General features: G+C 35.3%; 1 protein-coding gene across 6 annotated transcripts in view; it reads left to right on the forward strand.

The window, feature by feature from the left end:
• Positions 1-16895, forward strand: part of STK4 (serine/threonine kinase 4) — a 200179-nt gene that overhangs the window by 12529 nt on the left and 170755 nt on the right. For all 6 annotated transcript variants that reach the window (XM_037812424.1, XM_037812423.1, XM_037812427.1 and 3 more), the window contains 2 exons: positions 1273-1387; positions 6089-6253. In XM_037812424.1, coding sequence (XP_037668352.1) covers positions 1273-1387; positions 6089-6253 — 280 coding nt within the window. The remainder of the gene's footprint in view (positions 1-1272; positions 1388-6088; positions 6254-16895) is intronic.

Below are 16895 nucleotides of genomic sequence, written 5' to 3' on the forward strand. Positions count from 1 at the left end.
CCACTTTTGATGGACTACTCAAGAGCTCTGTTCCAAACAGGGTTTTTAAATGTCTCTAACTAAAGATGAGATGTTTATGAAGAGCCTACTCTGCACTAAGCACTATAAGGAATACAAAGAAATACAGAACAGAGTCCTCTTATCCTTCAGGAGTTTATAGATTAATTGGACAGACTGGAGATATATGGACAGGAAAGTCTAGCTGACAATGCAAAATTGAATACAATATACTCTGATGATAAGTACCTGATAGTAATTGCCTAATAGAAGCAGTAAATATTACAGTTTAGGAAGGGAGAGCAAATGTGGTGATCTTATACCGTAAAAGACTTATTTATCCATCTCTTCACTAATACTCATTTTGTGTGGGTTTTTTCCCCTCTTCTTCTGTTCTTATCATTGACATGTTTCCCAAGGATGAACGGCCTTTAAAATTCTGAGACTTAATGAAGCTGAGTTGGTTTTACCATCTTCAATTATTATATATCATTTGGACCTGATAATAGTCCAGCCAGTTAAAGCTGGTAGCTCTTGGAGGGCAAATTATTTCATTTTAAAGAGATGCTTGATTTCTCTCTGAAATTTCTTATTTTGTATCTCTCTTTAAGCTTGAGCTCTACAATTCCAGGTCTGATCCTGAATGTTTTTTCTTTATAATAGATTGTAGTGTGATTTTTTTTTTTTTTCCTTTATTACAAAATGCATGTGACTTCTTGGAAAAAAGCAAATAAATTAAAAGAAAAAAATAAAATCATTTGCAGAAATAATTGTGGTTAAATACTCCTTAGTACACATATCCTATTTCTCTTTTTGGTATTATACCAATTTTGTTATTTTGTAACCTACTTTTTTTGGTAAATAAGATAGTTTCTCATGTTATTATATATTTTTCTATAACATTTTTCATAGATTCATGGTATTCCAGTATATGGTTATATCATTATTTCTTTAATAAATTTCCTAACATTAAACATTTAGATAGCATCTAAATTTCCACTTTTATGACTAGCACTATGATGCTTTTTCATTTTGAACATGTGTTACTCTTAGGATAAATTTGTAGACTTAAAAATAGAGCTTTTGTTATTTATTTTTATTATTTATTGCCTTCCAGAGAATCCATTTTACATTCTTACCAGGAGGGTACCCTTTTAACCCTGAATATGAATAATTGATCTTTTGAGCTGAGAAATTAATTTTCATTAATTTGAATTAAGAGAGGTGTTTGAAGGCTATTCCACTAATTTGTATTGTCTGTCTCTCTCTCTCTAGCCCTCATGTAGTCAAATATTATGGCAGTTATTTTAAGAATACAGACTTGTGGATCGTTATGGAGTACTGTGGGGCTGGCTCTGTGTCTGATATCATTCGATTACGAAATAAAACAGTAAGTTTGCCTGCTAGAACAGTGCCATCTCTTCTGCCATCTTCTTTTCCCTGGGCTTTCATTCATGTGCATTCTCCAGCTACCACATCTTTCAAATTTCCCCCTTACCTTAGCTCTTTTTCTTTGCTCTTTGACCTCTCCTAGATGTGGCATATTGGACACCAACCTGGTTGAGTCACTTTTGGCATATTTTGCTTGTTTCTTATTGGGTGATAAAAATGGCTATCAATTCTGCAATGAGTTTTAAAGGTTTAAATTTGGATTTGGATTTCTCCTCCTACCCAGCATGTTCACTGATTAACTTCCTCTACATCCTATATCCTCAAATTAACTTCATTGTTAATCAAAAATAATCTCACTACGAAAGATTATTTGATGTTACTTTGCTGGAGTAAGAGTTAGGAGCCATGGGTTCCAGTCCAGACTCAGTTGCTTAAACTATTTATTTATTTATTCAGTAAATATTTCTGTAGCACTATTCCAGGCCCTAGGGATACATTAGTAAATAAAACTGCAATATCCCTGCTCCCATGGTAGCATACTTTCTAACAGGGCAACAAAAAGCAAATTAATGATAATTAGACAAGAAATATCAGATAGTGATAATTGCTTTGAAGAAAATGAAAATCAGGATGAAGTGATGATAAAGAGTACCTGGTGGGCTACTTGAGGGTGGATAGTTGAGGATGGTCACTCAGAGGAGGTAACATTTAAAGTAAGACTTTAATGATGAGAAAGAGCTAAGACTTTGGAAAGAACATTCTGTGTAGGGAAATAACCAGTACAGGGACCTCAAAGCTGGAATAAGTTTGGCATGTTTGAACAATAGAAAGAAGGCCACTGTTACTGGAGGGGAATAGGCAAGGATAGGCAGGTGGATAGGGGCCAGATTTTGTTGGATAATTTAGGCCATGATAATGAATTTGAATTTTATTCCAAGTACAATAGGAAACCATTGCTGATTTCTAAGCAAGTGAGTGAGATTTCTGATTTACATTTACTGGCTTCTGTGTGGATATGAATAGAAGCAGGGGAAATCTTAGCCTTTAGTTGTTTTTGGTTTGTTTAGTTTTTGTTTTTATAGGAAAAATAGGAATAATACCCATATTAAGTATTTACAAAATTATGAAAATGCATTTAAATCCTATGTGAAAGTACTTTGTAAATTGTGAGGTGCTATTCAAATTATAAGGTGGGTTTGTTAAAAACTTAATTATAATTTTTGGATTATCCATACTACTATATCCTTTCTTAATTTGCATTTTTGAAAGTTAATGTGTTTGCCTGGTTAAATAGCAAGTTCTTTAGCTAGGAATAATAAGATAAATTTTTAAAAGTCCCAAACCTTGAATAATTTATTGAATTAAAAATTGGGTTCCAGAGCTTCTTATATGCAGCATTAAGTTATTTTATTTCATGTGTTTAAAAACAACCTAAAGTTAATTTTGATGATACTTTTGGTGTTTTCTTGATATCTTAATATTATTTTATTATATTTATGTATTTTTAAACTCTTAAGGGCTGATTTTTAATGATTACAAATTACTGTGCCACAATCAAATGTTTTAACTCTACACTGTCCAGCACGATAGCTACTAGCTACATGTGGTTATTGAATACTTGAAATGTGGCTAATCCAAATTGAGATGTGCTGTAAGTATAAAACACATGCCAGATTTTGAATACTTATTGCAAAAAAAAAAAAAAATCTCTAATATTTTTGTGTTGATCACATGTTGGAATGATAATATTCTGGATATATATGGTTAAGTAAGATATATTATTAAAATTAATTTCACTTGTTTCATTTTTCTGTTTTTAATGTGGCTGCTAGAAAATTTAAAATTATATTTGTTGCTTGTGTTATATTTCTATAAGGCAGTGCTGCTTTTACCAGTTAGCTTAACTGGTTAGAATAAGGAATCTGTAAGTCAAGACATGAGCTTTGTACTCTTTGGCCACAGAAGGTACCCCAACATCTAGCCTGCTACCAATAGTGTTAGCTTAGATTTTTAGTGAAAGTTCTATTCCTTAATTAACTCTGTGACTTTTGGAAAGTTACTTAACTTCTCTGTGCTTTAGGTTCCTTTTTATAAAATAGTGATGATAGTACCTACCTCATTTGGTTTATATAAGGATTAAATGAGATTATAAAAATAGTACTGAGTATAAACAGTAATTGTTAGCTATTGCTAGCCATTTTTAATATTATATTTTAAATGCCTGGCTTAAATAGGTACTTATTAAATATTGTTTGATTGTTTGATAGTGTAGCAGTTATTGAACCAAGTATGTTCTTACATGCCTTATATCATTTGATTTTCACAGCACTCTTGAAGAAAGGTGATATTATTCCTATATTATAGATGGAGAAACGGAAACTCAGAAAAGTTTCTTAGGACACACAGTTAGAAAGTAGAGCCAAGAGTAGAAGCCGAAAAGGAAATAACTGACATAGTGGAACTGTAATATATAACATGCTTCAAAATTTGCTGTGTAACTATTTGTTAAATTATACTTTGAAAGTTATCACATTTCTGTATATGTATTTCACAATAAGGAAATAACTGAGTGGAACTGTAACCCGTAACATTCTTTGAAATTTGCTATCTAGCTACTTGTTAAATCGTACTTTGAAAGTTATCACTTTTCTGTATTTTTGTTATATTTCACAATAAAAGAAAAGTAAAAAAAAAAAAAGCATAAAAGCTAGGTCTTTCTAATCCCAAATCCCACACACTACACTCACTTCTAAATGTGAACTGTTTGTTCTAAGGGGGACTGATTAAGAGTTTGTTGATAGATTTTGTTTAGAACTGGAGTTAGAACTGCACAAAGCCAACATTGGATTGATCAAATACTCTGTCAGTCTCCAGCATCCTCTTTCATTTATTCCTTGTTATTCAACAATTTTTTTTGGCACCTACTATGTGCCAGGTGGTTTTCTTGGTGCAGAGGATAGAAAAGTCAATGTTCCAGTTTGCTAAAGGTGCTGTAAATGCAATGTGCCAGAAATGGATTGGTTTTTCTAAAGGAGATTTATTAGGTTACAAATTTACAGTTCTAAGACCATAAAAGTATCCAAACTAAGACCTCAACAAGAGGATACCATCACTGAAGAAAGGCCACTGGCATCTGGAACACCTGTCAGCTGGGAAGGCACATGGCTGGCATCTGCTTGTCCTTCACTCCCCGGTTATCTTGCTTTCAGCTTCTGGTTCCAGTGGCTTTCTCTATAAGTATCTGTGAGTTCTCAGTTAGCTTCTCTGAGGCAAACTCTGGGCTTCATCTCTTAGCTTAGCATCTCCAAATGTCTTTCTGTCTACATCTCCAAGCGTCTGGTTTCAATGACTGTCTCCAGAATGTCTCTGAGCATTTTCTCTCTAAGCATGTCTCTGAGCTCTGTTCAGAATGTCCCTGCTTTTTATCCTCTCATAGAGAATGCCAGTAAATTTAATTAAGACCCACCTTGAATGGGTGGGGCCACACCTCCATGGAAATAATCTAATCAGAAGGTCCTACCCACGATTGGGTGGGTCACATCTCCATGGAAACAACTAGTCAAAAGATCCCACCCCCAATAAGTCTGCACCCATCAGGGTGGATCAAAAGAACATAGTGTTTCATGGGATACACAGTAGTCTCAAACCAGCGCAGTAAACAAATCAAAGACCTTTTCTGTTGGAACTAATGTTCTAATAGGGAAGACAGATAATAAATGGGTATATATAGAAAGCATAGTATGTCAGATGATTATAATGCTGTGATGAAAATAAGGTAGGATAAGGGAATCTAGGATTGAGGGGAGTTAGAGAAGTCCTTGGTTTTCTCATGAGGTGACTTTTGGGCAGTGGTGAAGCAGGGAGCAAGTTGTACAGATAGCTGGTTGAAGAGTGTTCTAGGCAGGGAGAACAGCAGGTGAAAAGGCCTAGAAGTGGACCTGTGCCTGGAGTGTTTCTTGCTGGAGGAACAGCAGGAAAGACAGTGTAGCTGAAACAGAGTGAGTAAGGTACAGAGTGGTAGAAGATGAAGTGAGAGAGGGAGCCAGCAGCTGGATCATGGAAGGCCTGCGTGAGGACTGGCTTTTATTTTGAGTGGCTTAGGAATGCATTGGAAGGCTTTGAACAGATCTCGATTTCATTTTTAAAAGGTTCATTATGATTGCTCTGTAGAAAATATCCCGTTGAGGATCAAGGGTGGAAACAGCAAGACCAGCTAGGAGAGCATTATAATAGTTCAGGTCGCACATGGTGGCTTGGTCCAGGGGAAAACAGGATATATTTGGATATATTTTGAAGATAGAGAAGAGTCAAGGATAACCTCAAGGCTTTTGGCAAGAGAAGCGGAAAGAATGAACTTGCCTTTTACTTAGCAAGGGAACACTGTGGAGGGGTAGACTGGTAGCAGAAATAAAGAATTTGATTTTGACATGTTTATGATGCTTGTTAGGTATTCATGTGGAGATACTGAGTAGGTAAATACATAAATCTGATGTTTAGTGAGAGAACTGGGCTGGAAATGTGATTTGGAAGTGATCTTCATATTGATGGTGTTATAAGCCATGGGACTGTCAGATGTTCACAGGTTGAATGAGATCTTATGTTTGTGTTTGAAGAAATAAAGGAGTTAGTATATAATTTTTTTTTCCAATGTGCTGATGTTAGCTGATAGAATTTGAACTTCTCATTCTTTTTTTTTCAGTTAACAGAAGATGAAATAGCTACAATACTACAGTCCACACTTAAGGGACTGGAATACCTTCATTTTATGAGGAAAATCCACCGAGATATCAAGGCGGGCAATATTTTGCTAAATACAGAAGGACATGCAAAACTTGCGGATTTTGGAGTAGCAGGTCAACTCACGGTAAGTAAAAATGTTTCTTGTATTGATAACTTTCAGTTCTCTCTTGAAACCAATTCTTTTTATTTGTTTTTTGTTTTTTTTTAAGTTAAATGCTTTCCTTAATTGTATTAGTAAAAAACTATAGAATCTACCAATAGGTTACAAAAGAGCTAGTTGGTTATTTTAGATCCTTTGCTGGGGTTCAGGTTACATAGTTGACTCTTAATCATTTTCGTGTGTACAATTCAGTTATATTGATGCATTTACAATATTTTACCACCGTAACTGCCTGCCATTCATAGTTGACTCTTTAAACTATGTGCATGCTTAGTTTAACTTCAGTAAATATGAAAACTAAAGGAAGAAATGATAGAGTAGAAGTTTAAATTCTAGTGGGCTTATTAGAAATAGGAAGAAAAATTAAATCCAAGCTCCTTTCCTTGAATAAGACATAATACCATCTCATTCAACCTCCAGGCAGTACTGGGTAGTTACTTTACTGAAAACACTCTTCTTGATTGCTTCCAAGATACAACACCCTCAGTTCTCCTTTTACCTCACTTTTACATGGCAGTGAAGAGCACATTTCAAAACAGGAAGTAGAATTATCTGATTCTGTAAAATACATAAATGTATATGAGAGTGTATATAGGAAAAGTTCTGGACAGATAGACCCTAAAATTTACAGCAACAGATATCAAGTGATTTTTTTAGATGGTAGAAATACACACACAACAAAACAAACACATATGTTAGAGCTGGTATTATGTATAGTTTTTATTTTTTTATTCTGCCTGGGACATGCTAGGGAGTCTTACATGTATTGCATTAGCACAGAAATTGCTTGGATGTTTAAAAAAAATTCAGAAGCTTATTCAGTATTATGATTTTGGGGCCCTTTAAAAGATTTTGTTAACAGTACTAAACAATATTTTCTAAACTGCAGTCCTGATAAGGAAATCAAATTGCAAAATACATCTTTATAGTGCTGCACAAAAAAATATAATTTAAAATTAAGGATATCAGTTACATTCAGTAATTTAGAAACTGATTACTCAGTAATTACTTACAATGTTCTGATTGCTTTAATGCCTATATTTAACAGAATTTTTTTCTCTTTTAAAGTGCACAATTCAATTTTTTTAGTATATTCACAAAGTTGTTCAGCCTTTACCTTTATATAATTCTGGAACATTTTCATCATCCCCAAAATAAATTCCATGTCCATTAGCAGTCATTCCCATTGTCTTCTCTCTCCAGCCCTGGCAAACTAATTTACCTTCTGTGTTTATGGATTTGCCTACTGTGGACATTTCATTTAAATGGAATCATGCAATATGTGATCTTTTGTTTCTGGTTTCTTTGATTTAGCATAGTGTTTTCAACATTCCTCCACGTTACAGCATGTGTCAATTCTTCCTCTTTTTGTGACTAACATTCCATTGTGTTTATCCGTTCTTTAGTTGATGAATGTTTGGGTTGTTTCCACTTTTTGGCTATTATGGATAATTCTGCCAAGAAATTCATGTATATAATTTGTGTGAATATGTTTTCATATTGGTGGATCATGTGGTAATGCTATATTTGTCTTTTTGAGGAACTTCCAGATCACTTACCAAAGTGGCTATAACATTTCACATTCCCACCAGCAGTGTATGAGAGTTCCATTTCATACCCATCTTTGTCAACACTTACTTTCTGTCTTTTGGATTCTAGTCATTCTAGTGGATGTGAAGGACTATCTCATTTTAATTTTGATTTGCACTTCTCTAATAGCTAATGATTTTCAGCATCTTTTCAAGTGCTTATTGGCCATTTGTGTATCTGATCCTTTGCCCATTTTTTGATTGGGTTATTTGTCTTTTTGTTGTTAGGTTCTAACAATTCTTTATATATGCTAGATCTAAGTCCTTTTTTTTTTTTGCATGGATATCCATTGTTTCAGCATCATATATTGAAGAGACTGTTCTTTTTCCATAAAAATATGTTGTGAAAAATTCTTTTTCCATAAAAAATTTTGTGAAAATTTTGGAAAATTATGGAATAATTCTTTTTCCATAAAAAATTTTGTGAAAAATCACTTGACCCGTAAGTGTATAGGATTATTTCTAGACTCTCAGTTCTATTCCATTGAGCTATGTGTTTATCTTTCTGCCTGTACCACATTGTCTTGATTACTACAGCTTTGTATTAAGTTTTGAAATTGGAAAGTGTGAGTCTTCCACCTTTGTTCTATTTTCAAGATTGTTTTGGCTCCACAGGGTCTCTTGCATTTCCATATAAATTTTAGGATGAGCTTGTTCATTTTTGTAAAAAAAGATAACTGGGATTTTGACAGGGATCACATTGAATCTTAGATCATTTTGGAAAGTGTTGCCATCTTAACCATATCATGTCTTCCAATTCACGAACATGGAATGTCTTCCCATTTATTTAGATCTTTAATTTCTTTCTCAATGTTTTATAGTTTTCAGTATACATGTCTTTCACTTATTTGGTTAAATTTAATCCTAGGTAGTTTATTCTTTTTTTCTGCTATTCAAAGTGGATTTTTTTCTTAGTTTTATGTTCAGATTGTGACTTGCTAGTATTTAGAAATACAGTTGATTTTTGTATGTTATCTATGTCCTGTGACCTTGCTGAACTTATTTACTGACACCTTTTTTTCCTACTTTGCAGTGAACACAGGTGCTGTTTTTTTATTCACTAAATAAAGTAAGACTTTAGAATAGGATGATCTGGCAGGGCTGTTTTGTTTGGAAACATCAAATGCTACCAAATTTAGCTTCCTCTCATGATACTTAATTTAGGTTTCCTTTCTGACTGTTCTCTCACTTACCAGCCTTCAGGGAAGTGGCAGGGGTAGGACTGTCTTGGCATTTAAATGTTCACTAATGTCCCTCTTTACACTCTCAAGTGTCTAGAGATCCAGAGAATAACCTCCAGTCTAATAAAAGTGGGAGAAGGGAAGCCAACAATTGCTTGATGTGAGAGGAGGGTCTAGGGCACTAACTGCTTCTTAGATGACTCTTTTTTTTTTTTTAATTTTAAATTAACTTTATTTATCAAATTAAAAAAAAATTTCCAAACAAAGCAAAGCAATGTGAAAAGCAAATTTGTTGAAATAACTTCATTCCTTCCAATATGTTCCTACCAACCAAAAGAAAATTAACTAAGCATAGTCACACCTAAGCATTCCCATGTCATTAAGATCACCCTCAATATCTTGTCTGTTCTTATTAGATTATTGTTCCCCCTTCACTAACTGCTGTCTGTCTCTAGGTCCCCTATATTCTACAGTATAAGACACTTATTTTACATTTTTCACAGAGTTCACATTAGTGGTAACATACAATATCTCTCCTTTTGTGTCTGGCTTATTTTACTCAGCATATGTCTTCAAGATTCATCCATGTTGTCATATGTTTCATGACCTCATTCCTTCTTAGTGCTGCATAGTATTCCATCATTTGTATATATCATATTTTGTTTATCCACTCATCTGATGAAGGACATTTAGGTTGTTTCCATCTCTTGGCAATTGTGAACAATGCCACTATGAACATCTGTGTACAAATATCTGTTCATTTCACTGCTTTCAGATCTTCTGGGTAAATACTGAGAAGTAAAATTGCTGGATTATAGGGTAATTCAATATCTAGTTTTCTGAGGAGCCACCAAACTTTCTGCCAGAGTGACTGAACCATTATACAGTCCCACCAGCAATGAATAGGAATTCTGATTTCTTCACAACCTCTCCAGTATTTGTAGTTTCTGTTTGCTTAATGGCAGCCATTGTTATTGGTGTGAGATGATATCTTATTGTGCTCTTGATTTGCATCTCCCTAGTAGGTAGCGAAGATGAACATTTTTTCATGTGTTTTTTTAGCCATTTGTATTTCCTCTTCAGAGAAATATCTTTCCATATCTTTTGCCCATTTTATAATTGGGCTGTTTGTATTACTGTTGTTGAGTTGTAGGATCTCTTTATATATGCAGGATACCAGTCTCTTCTCAGATAATTGTTTCCAAATATTTTCTCCCATTGAGTTGGCTGACTCTACCTTTTTGACAAATTCCTTTGAGGTACAGAAGCTTTTAATTCTGAGGAGTTCCCATTTATCTATTTTTTCTTTCGTTGCTTGTGCTTTAGGTGTAAGGTCTAAGAAGTGACCTCCTAATACTAGGTCTTGAAGATGTTTCCCTATGATATTTTCTAGGAGTTTTATGGTACTGTCTCTGATATTGAGATCTTTGATCTATATTGAGTTAATTTTTGTATAGGGTGTTAGGTAGAGGTCCTCTTTCATTCTTTAGATATAGATATCCATTTCTCCCAGCCCCATTTGTTGAAGAGGCTGTTATGTCCCAGTTCAGTGGATTTGGGGGCCTTATCAAAAATCAGTCAACCATAGATATGAGTATCTATTACCAAATTCTCAATTTGATTCCATTGATCAATATGTCTATTTTTGTGCCAATACCATGCTGTTTTGACTACTGTGGCTTTATAGTAGGCTTCAAAGTCAAGCAGTTTAAGTCTTCCCACTTCGTTTTTCTTTTTTAGAATGTTTTTAGCAATTTGAGGCATCTTTTCCTTCCAGATAAATTTGATGACTAGCTTTTCCAAGTCTGCAAAGGAGATTGTTGGAATTTTGATGGAAATTGCATTGAATCTGTTGATCAGTTTGGGTAGGATTGATATCTTAATGATGTTTAGCCTTCCTATCCATGAACATGGAATATCTCTTCATCTCTTGAGGTCCCCTTTTATTTCTTTTAGTACAGTTATGTAGTTTTCTATATAGAGGTTCTTTACATCCTTGGTTAAGTTTATTTCTAGGTTCTTAATTTTTTTAGTTACTATTGAGAATGGTATCTTTTTCTTAAGTGTCTCTTCAGTTATGTCATTTCTGCTGTATAGGAACATTACTGACTTTGGTGCATTAATCTTGTAACCTGCCACTTTGCTGAATTTATTATCTCAAGTAGGTGTGTCATTGATTTCTCAGGGTTTTCCAAGTATAAGATCATATCATCTGCAAATAATGAGAGTTTTGCTTCTTCCTTTCCAATTTGGATGTCTTTTATTTATTTGTCTTGCTGAATTTCTCTGACTAGAACTTCTAGCACAATGTTGAATAATAGTGGTGACAGCAGGCATCCTTGTTTCGTTCCTGATCTTAGAGGGAAGACTTCCAGTCTCTCACCATTGAATACTATCCTGACTGTGGGCTTTTCATATATGCTCTTTATCATATTGAGGAATTTTCCTTCAGTTCCTAGCTTTCTAATTGTTTTTATCAAAAAAGGATGCTGGAGTTTGTCAGATGCTTTTTCAGCATCTACTGAGTTGATCGTTGGATTTTTCCCTTCTGATTTGTTAATGTGTTGTATTACATTGATTGATTTTCTTATGTTGAACCACCCTTGAAGGCTGGGATAAACCCCACTTGGTCATGGTGTATAATTTTTTTAATGTGTCTTTGAATTCAATTTCCAAGTTGAGAATTTTTGCATCTATATTCATTAGGGAGATTGGCCTGTAGTTTTCCTTTCTTGTAGCATCTTCATCTGGTTTTGGTATTAGAGTGATGTTGGCTTCATAAAATGAGTTAGATAGTGTTCCATCTTCTTCAATTTTTTGAAAGAGTTTAAGTAGGAATGGTGTCTATTCTTTTTGAAAAGTTTGGTAGTATTCCCCTGTGAAGGCATCTTGCCCTGAGGTTTTATTTGTAGGAAGCTTTTTGATAACTGATTGTATCTCTTTACTTGTGATTGGTTTGTTGAGGTCTTCTGTTTCTTCTCTATTCAGTCTAGGTTGTTTGAGTGTTTCCAGGAAGTTATCCATTTTCTCTAGTTTGTTGGCATAGAGTTGTTCATAGCATCCTCTTTTGATTTTTTTTTTTTATTTCTTGAGGCTCCGTAGTAATATCCCCCCTCTCATTTATTATTTTATTTATTTGGAACTTCTCTCTTTTTGATTTTGTCAGATTAGCTAAGGGTTTGTTGATCTTACTGACCTTTTCAAAGAACCAACTTTTGGTTTTATTTATTCTCTCTGTTGTTTTTTTGTTCTCCATATCATTTATTTCTGTTTTATTCCTTGTTACTTTCTTCTGCTTGCTTTAGGATGAGTTTGCTGATCATTTTCCAGCTTCTTCAGTTGTTCTATTAGTTCTTTGATTTTAGCTCTTTCTTCCTTTTTAATGTATGCATTTAGAGCTATAAATTTTCCCCTCAATACCACCTTTGCTGTGTCCCATAAATTTTGTATGTTGTGTTCTCGTTTTCATTTGTCTCTAGATATTTAGCAATTTCTCTTGCAATTTCTTCTTTGATGCACTGATTGTTTAGGAGTGTGTTTAACCTCCAGATATTTGTGAATGTTCTGGATCTTTGATAGTTACTAACTTCTAGTTGCATTCCATTGCACTCAGAGAATGTGTTTTGAATAATTTCAATCTTTTTTTAATTTATTGAGCCTTGTTTTATGCCCCAGCATATGATCTATCCTGGAGAAAGTTCCATGAGCACTAGAAAAGAATGTATATCCTGATAATTTCAGATGTAACGTTCCATATATGTTTATCAAGTCTAATTCGTTTATCACATTGTTTAGGTTCTCAGTTTCCTTATTGGTCTTCTGTCTGGATGATTTATCTGTAGGAGAGAGTGTCATATTGAACACTCCCACAATTACTGTAGAAACATCTATGGCTTCCTTCAGTTTTGCCAACATTTGTCTCATGTACTTTAGAGCACCTTCAATGAGTGCATAAAAATTTATGATTGTTATTTCTTCTTGGTGAATTGCCCCTTTTGTTAGTATATAGTGTCCTTCTTTGTCTCTTATAACATCCTTGGATTTAAAGTCTATTTTATCTGAAGTTCGTTTTGCTACCTCTGCTTTCTTTTGGCTGTGACTTGCATGGAATATTTTTTTTCCATCCTTTCACTTTCAATTTCTTTGTATTGTTAAGTCTAAGATGAGTCTCTTGTAAACAACATATTGATAGTTCATATTTTTTAATCCATTCTGCTGATCTTTATCTTTTAATTGGGGAGTGTAATCCATTCACATTCAATGTTATTACTGTGAAGGCAGTTCTTGAATCAGCCATCTTATCCTTTGGTTTTTATTTGTCAGATCTGCTTTTTCCCACTCTCCATTTCCTTTAATGGTACCCTTACTAAGACTCTTCAGTTCTGTGCCCTTCTCCAGACCTCTGCCTCATTTCTTTTTTTCTTAGCTGGTAGAACTCCGCTTAGTAGTTCCTATAGGGGAGGTCTCTTTTTAACAAATTCTCTTAGGATTTTTTTGTCTATGGAAAGTTTAAGCTTTCCTTCCATTTTGAAAGGAGAGCTTTCCTGGATATAGAATTCTTGGCTGGCAATTTTTCTCTTTCAGTATTTTAAATATGTCATACCACTGCCTTCTCGCCTCCATGGTGCCCACTGAATAGTCAGTACTCAATCTTAAATTGTTTCCCTTGTATGTGGTGATTTGCTTCTTTCTTGCTGCTTTCAGAACTTTCTCCTTCTCTTCAGCATTTGACAATCTGATCAGAATATGTCTCAGAGTGAGTTTATTTGAATCTATTCTATTTGGAGTTCGTTGGGCATCTTTGATTTGCATATTTATGTTGTTTGGAAGGCTTGGGAAATTTTCCGCAACAATGTCTTCTAATACTGTTCCTAGCCCTTCACTCTTCTCTTCCCCTGCGACACCGAAGATTCTTGTATTTGTGAGCTTCATATTGTCCATCATTTCCCTGAGATCCGTTTCAAATTTTTTTGATTTTTTTCATCATTCGTTCTTTTGTGCTTTCACTTTCCATTACCTTATCCTTGAGTTCGCTAATTCGTTCCTCTACCTCTTCAAATCTGGTGTTATGTGTATCAAGAATATTTTTAATTTGACCAACAGTATCTTTTATTTCCATAAGATCTGCTACTATTTTTATTTGCTGTTGCAAATTCTTCTTTATGCTTTTCTAGGGTCTTCTTCAGGTCCTTTATATCCTGAGCCATAAAATTGATGTTTGTGAGTACTTCTTTGATTAATTGCTCCAGGTTCTGTGTCTCTTCTAGCATTTTAATTTGGACATTTGGGTTATCCATATCTTCTGGTTTCTTCATCTTATCATTTTCTGTTGTTTTTGGCTTCTTGGCATTTGCTTATCTTGATAGGGTTCTTTTAGGATATTTAAACAGCTAATCTATAATTTGACAGAATGACAGCTTGGTTCAGTGCACTTTCCCTGACCTACCAGCAGATGGTGCTCCTGAGCCACCTCTTACCCTCAACCCAGTTCTCCCCAACTTCGTTTATGCAGCAGGTGTGGGTCCAAACCATGTAGCTTCCAATCAGTGCACCAGTTTTCCATGTGCAGTGGGGCCGCCAGCCCTGTGGGTGGGGGTGCGTGCCTTGTGCAGTTTGGCAGGGAAGAGGGCTTTAAGACCCAGTACTCCCAGCCATTCCCGAGAGCAGCTGGAATACCCTGGGGCTGCAGCATGCGTCTAACCCTTCAGCTCAGATTCTTCACAGTCCCTCTCTGCCGTGCGCTCGTGAGTCCCTGGGATTTAGGGAGGGCTCCCGGCACCTCCGTGTGGCACCCCCACCCCTAGGCTGTGCACACCACGGGCTTCCGCAGAGGAAGACTGTATGCTGTCACAAGCGCGCCAATTCCTGAACTCCCCCAAGGAAGCTCCCAGCCACGGGGCTGTGAAAAGTTGTCTCCCAGCCAACTGCCAAGTCCTGGCCCTGGGGCCATGAAAGCCTGTCTCCCAGGCAACTGCAAAGATGGCTGCAAGGGGCATGGAGAGCTACCCACCTCCGGGCTCCAACCACCAGCCCCTGCCATAGCGCTCTTGGCCACGGCTATGTGAAGGGTTATCCCCTGAGTCTAGTACTTTGGAGGGTGCCCAGGGCATGGAAGGCTCTGGTTCCAGCTGCCCATTCCCCCACGGCATTCCGGCCAAACACTCACCTGTCTTGAACGCAGTCTCTCAGTTACCCAAGTATGTACTCACTGTGGGTGAAGAAGTCCCTGCTCAGGCAGTGGAGCCCTGGAACTACTGTTCTGGAGCACTTTCTGTCCTTTACCTAGTGTTTCTCATGGAGGAGAATTTTGCTCTGTCTCTCCTAATCCACCTAGTGTTTCTCACAGAGGAGAATTTTGCTCTGTCTCTCCTAATCCACCATTCTACCCAATTTTCCGGTTTTAGCCCCACTTTTAACTCTCTTCTAGATGTACTTGATGCTACCAGTTTTAAGCTTTTGGAGGAGTTGGTGTTAAAATCAGGTTGTTTCTTGACTTTCCCAACTGCTGACTTGGGATTCACTTTTCATAGCCTGTTCAGTCTATCACTTCTCCATCTGCTTTCCAGCTTCCAAAATTTTGTAGCTGTGAGTTTTTCCCTTTTCTTTTTTGTTCTTGTGAATTTATTCCTTTTTAATAAATCCTTCTAGTGTCTTTTTAGTGGGTTTTGGGAGGGAACGAAAGCAAAAGTATTTGTTCAATCTCTCATCTTTGCCCAGAAATCTACAATATTATTAATATTATTTCTGATGCCAAAATGGGTGTTTCATCATATGGATGTTTCATTTGTATCATGATTTGCTTAACTCATTCACTCCATTTGGAAATTGAGTGCCCATTTAGGTTGCTTATAGTTTTCCCACAATCATAAACATAAATTCTGATAAACATCCTTGCATCTAAACTTTTCAACACTTCCTTGAATATTTCCTTGGTATAATTTTTAATGTTGGAATCTTGGTTAGAAAATACGTGAAATTTTGAGCCTTTTGATGCACATTGAAAATTGCTTCTAGAAGGGAGCAGTTTTTGCTTCCGCCTGCAGCGTATAACTAGGATAACTATCCGTTTACCCTCATATTTCCCGATACCAACTGAGCAATAAATTGTATCTTCCTTACCATTTTCAAAGCAATTAAGTATTTTTATATTTGATTATTGGCCATTTGTAATTCTTTTTCTATAAAATAACTTCATCTTGTTTACCAATTTTTCTAATCAAATGTAGACCTTTTAAAAAATTATTAAAAAAGATAAACCAAATTAAAAACACTTATATGTTAAAGATGTTAATCCTTTGTCACATATATTGAAATATCTTTTCCTAGTTTGATATTTTGTCTTTTTATTTTGATTATGCTTTATCTTTTTAATATTGAAGTTTCCAAATATTAAATACACAAATTCATCTTATGGTATCTGCCTTTAATGTCATGTTTTAAGTCTTTTTCTACTCCAAAACTATTCATTACTTTCTGCTAGTAGTCTTTTGGGTTTTGTTCTTTGTATTAAAACTTCAGCCTTTTTGAATTTATTTTGTTGAAAATATGAGGTAGGAATTTAAGTGTAGTTTCAGAAATGACTAGCTAGATGCCGAACACCTTTTTGCTTATGCAGTTTTTTTGTTTTGTTTTGTTTTTTGGCACGTCCATTCTTTGCACCCTATTTGAAATGACATTTTAATTATATATTCACATCTTATGTATACCACAGCCTGTTTCTGGACTTACTATTTTCCTTTCCTATGCTACTGTTTTAATATAGCTTTGTAATACAGGTCTGGTTGGGTTAGTATCCCCTTGTTACTCCCAGTTTTCAAAAAATGTCTAGCTATCCAA

Source organism: Choloepus didactylus, chromosome 19 (genome assembly GCF_015220235.1).
Source record: "Choloepus didactylus isolate mChoDid1 chromosome 19, mChoDid1.pri, whole genome shotgun sequence".
NCBI classification, from domain to species: domain Eukaryota; kingdom Metazoa; phylum Chordata; class Mammalia; order Pilosa; family Megalonychidae; genus Choloepus; species Choloepus didactylus.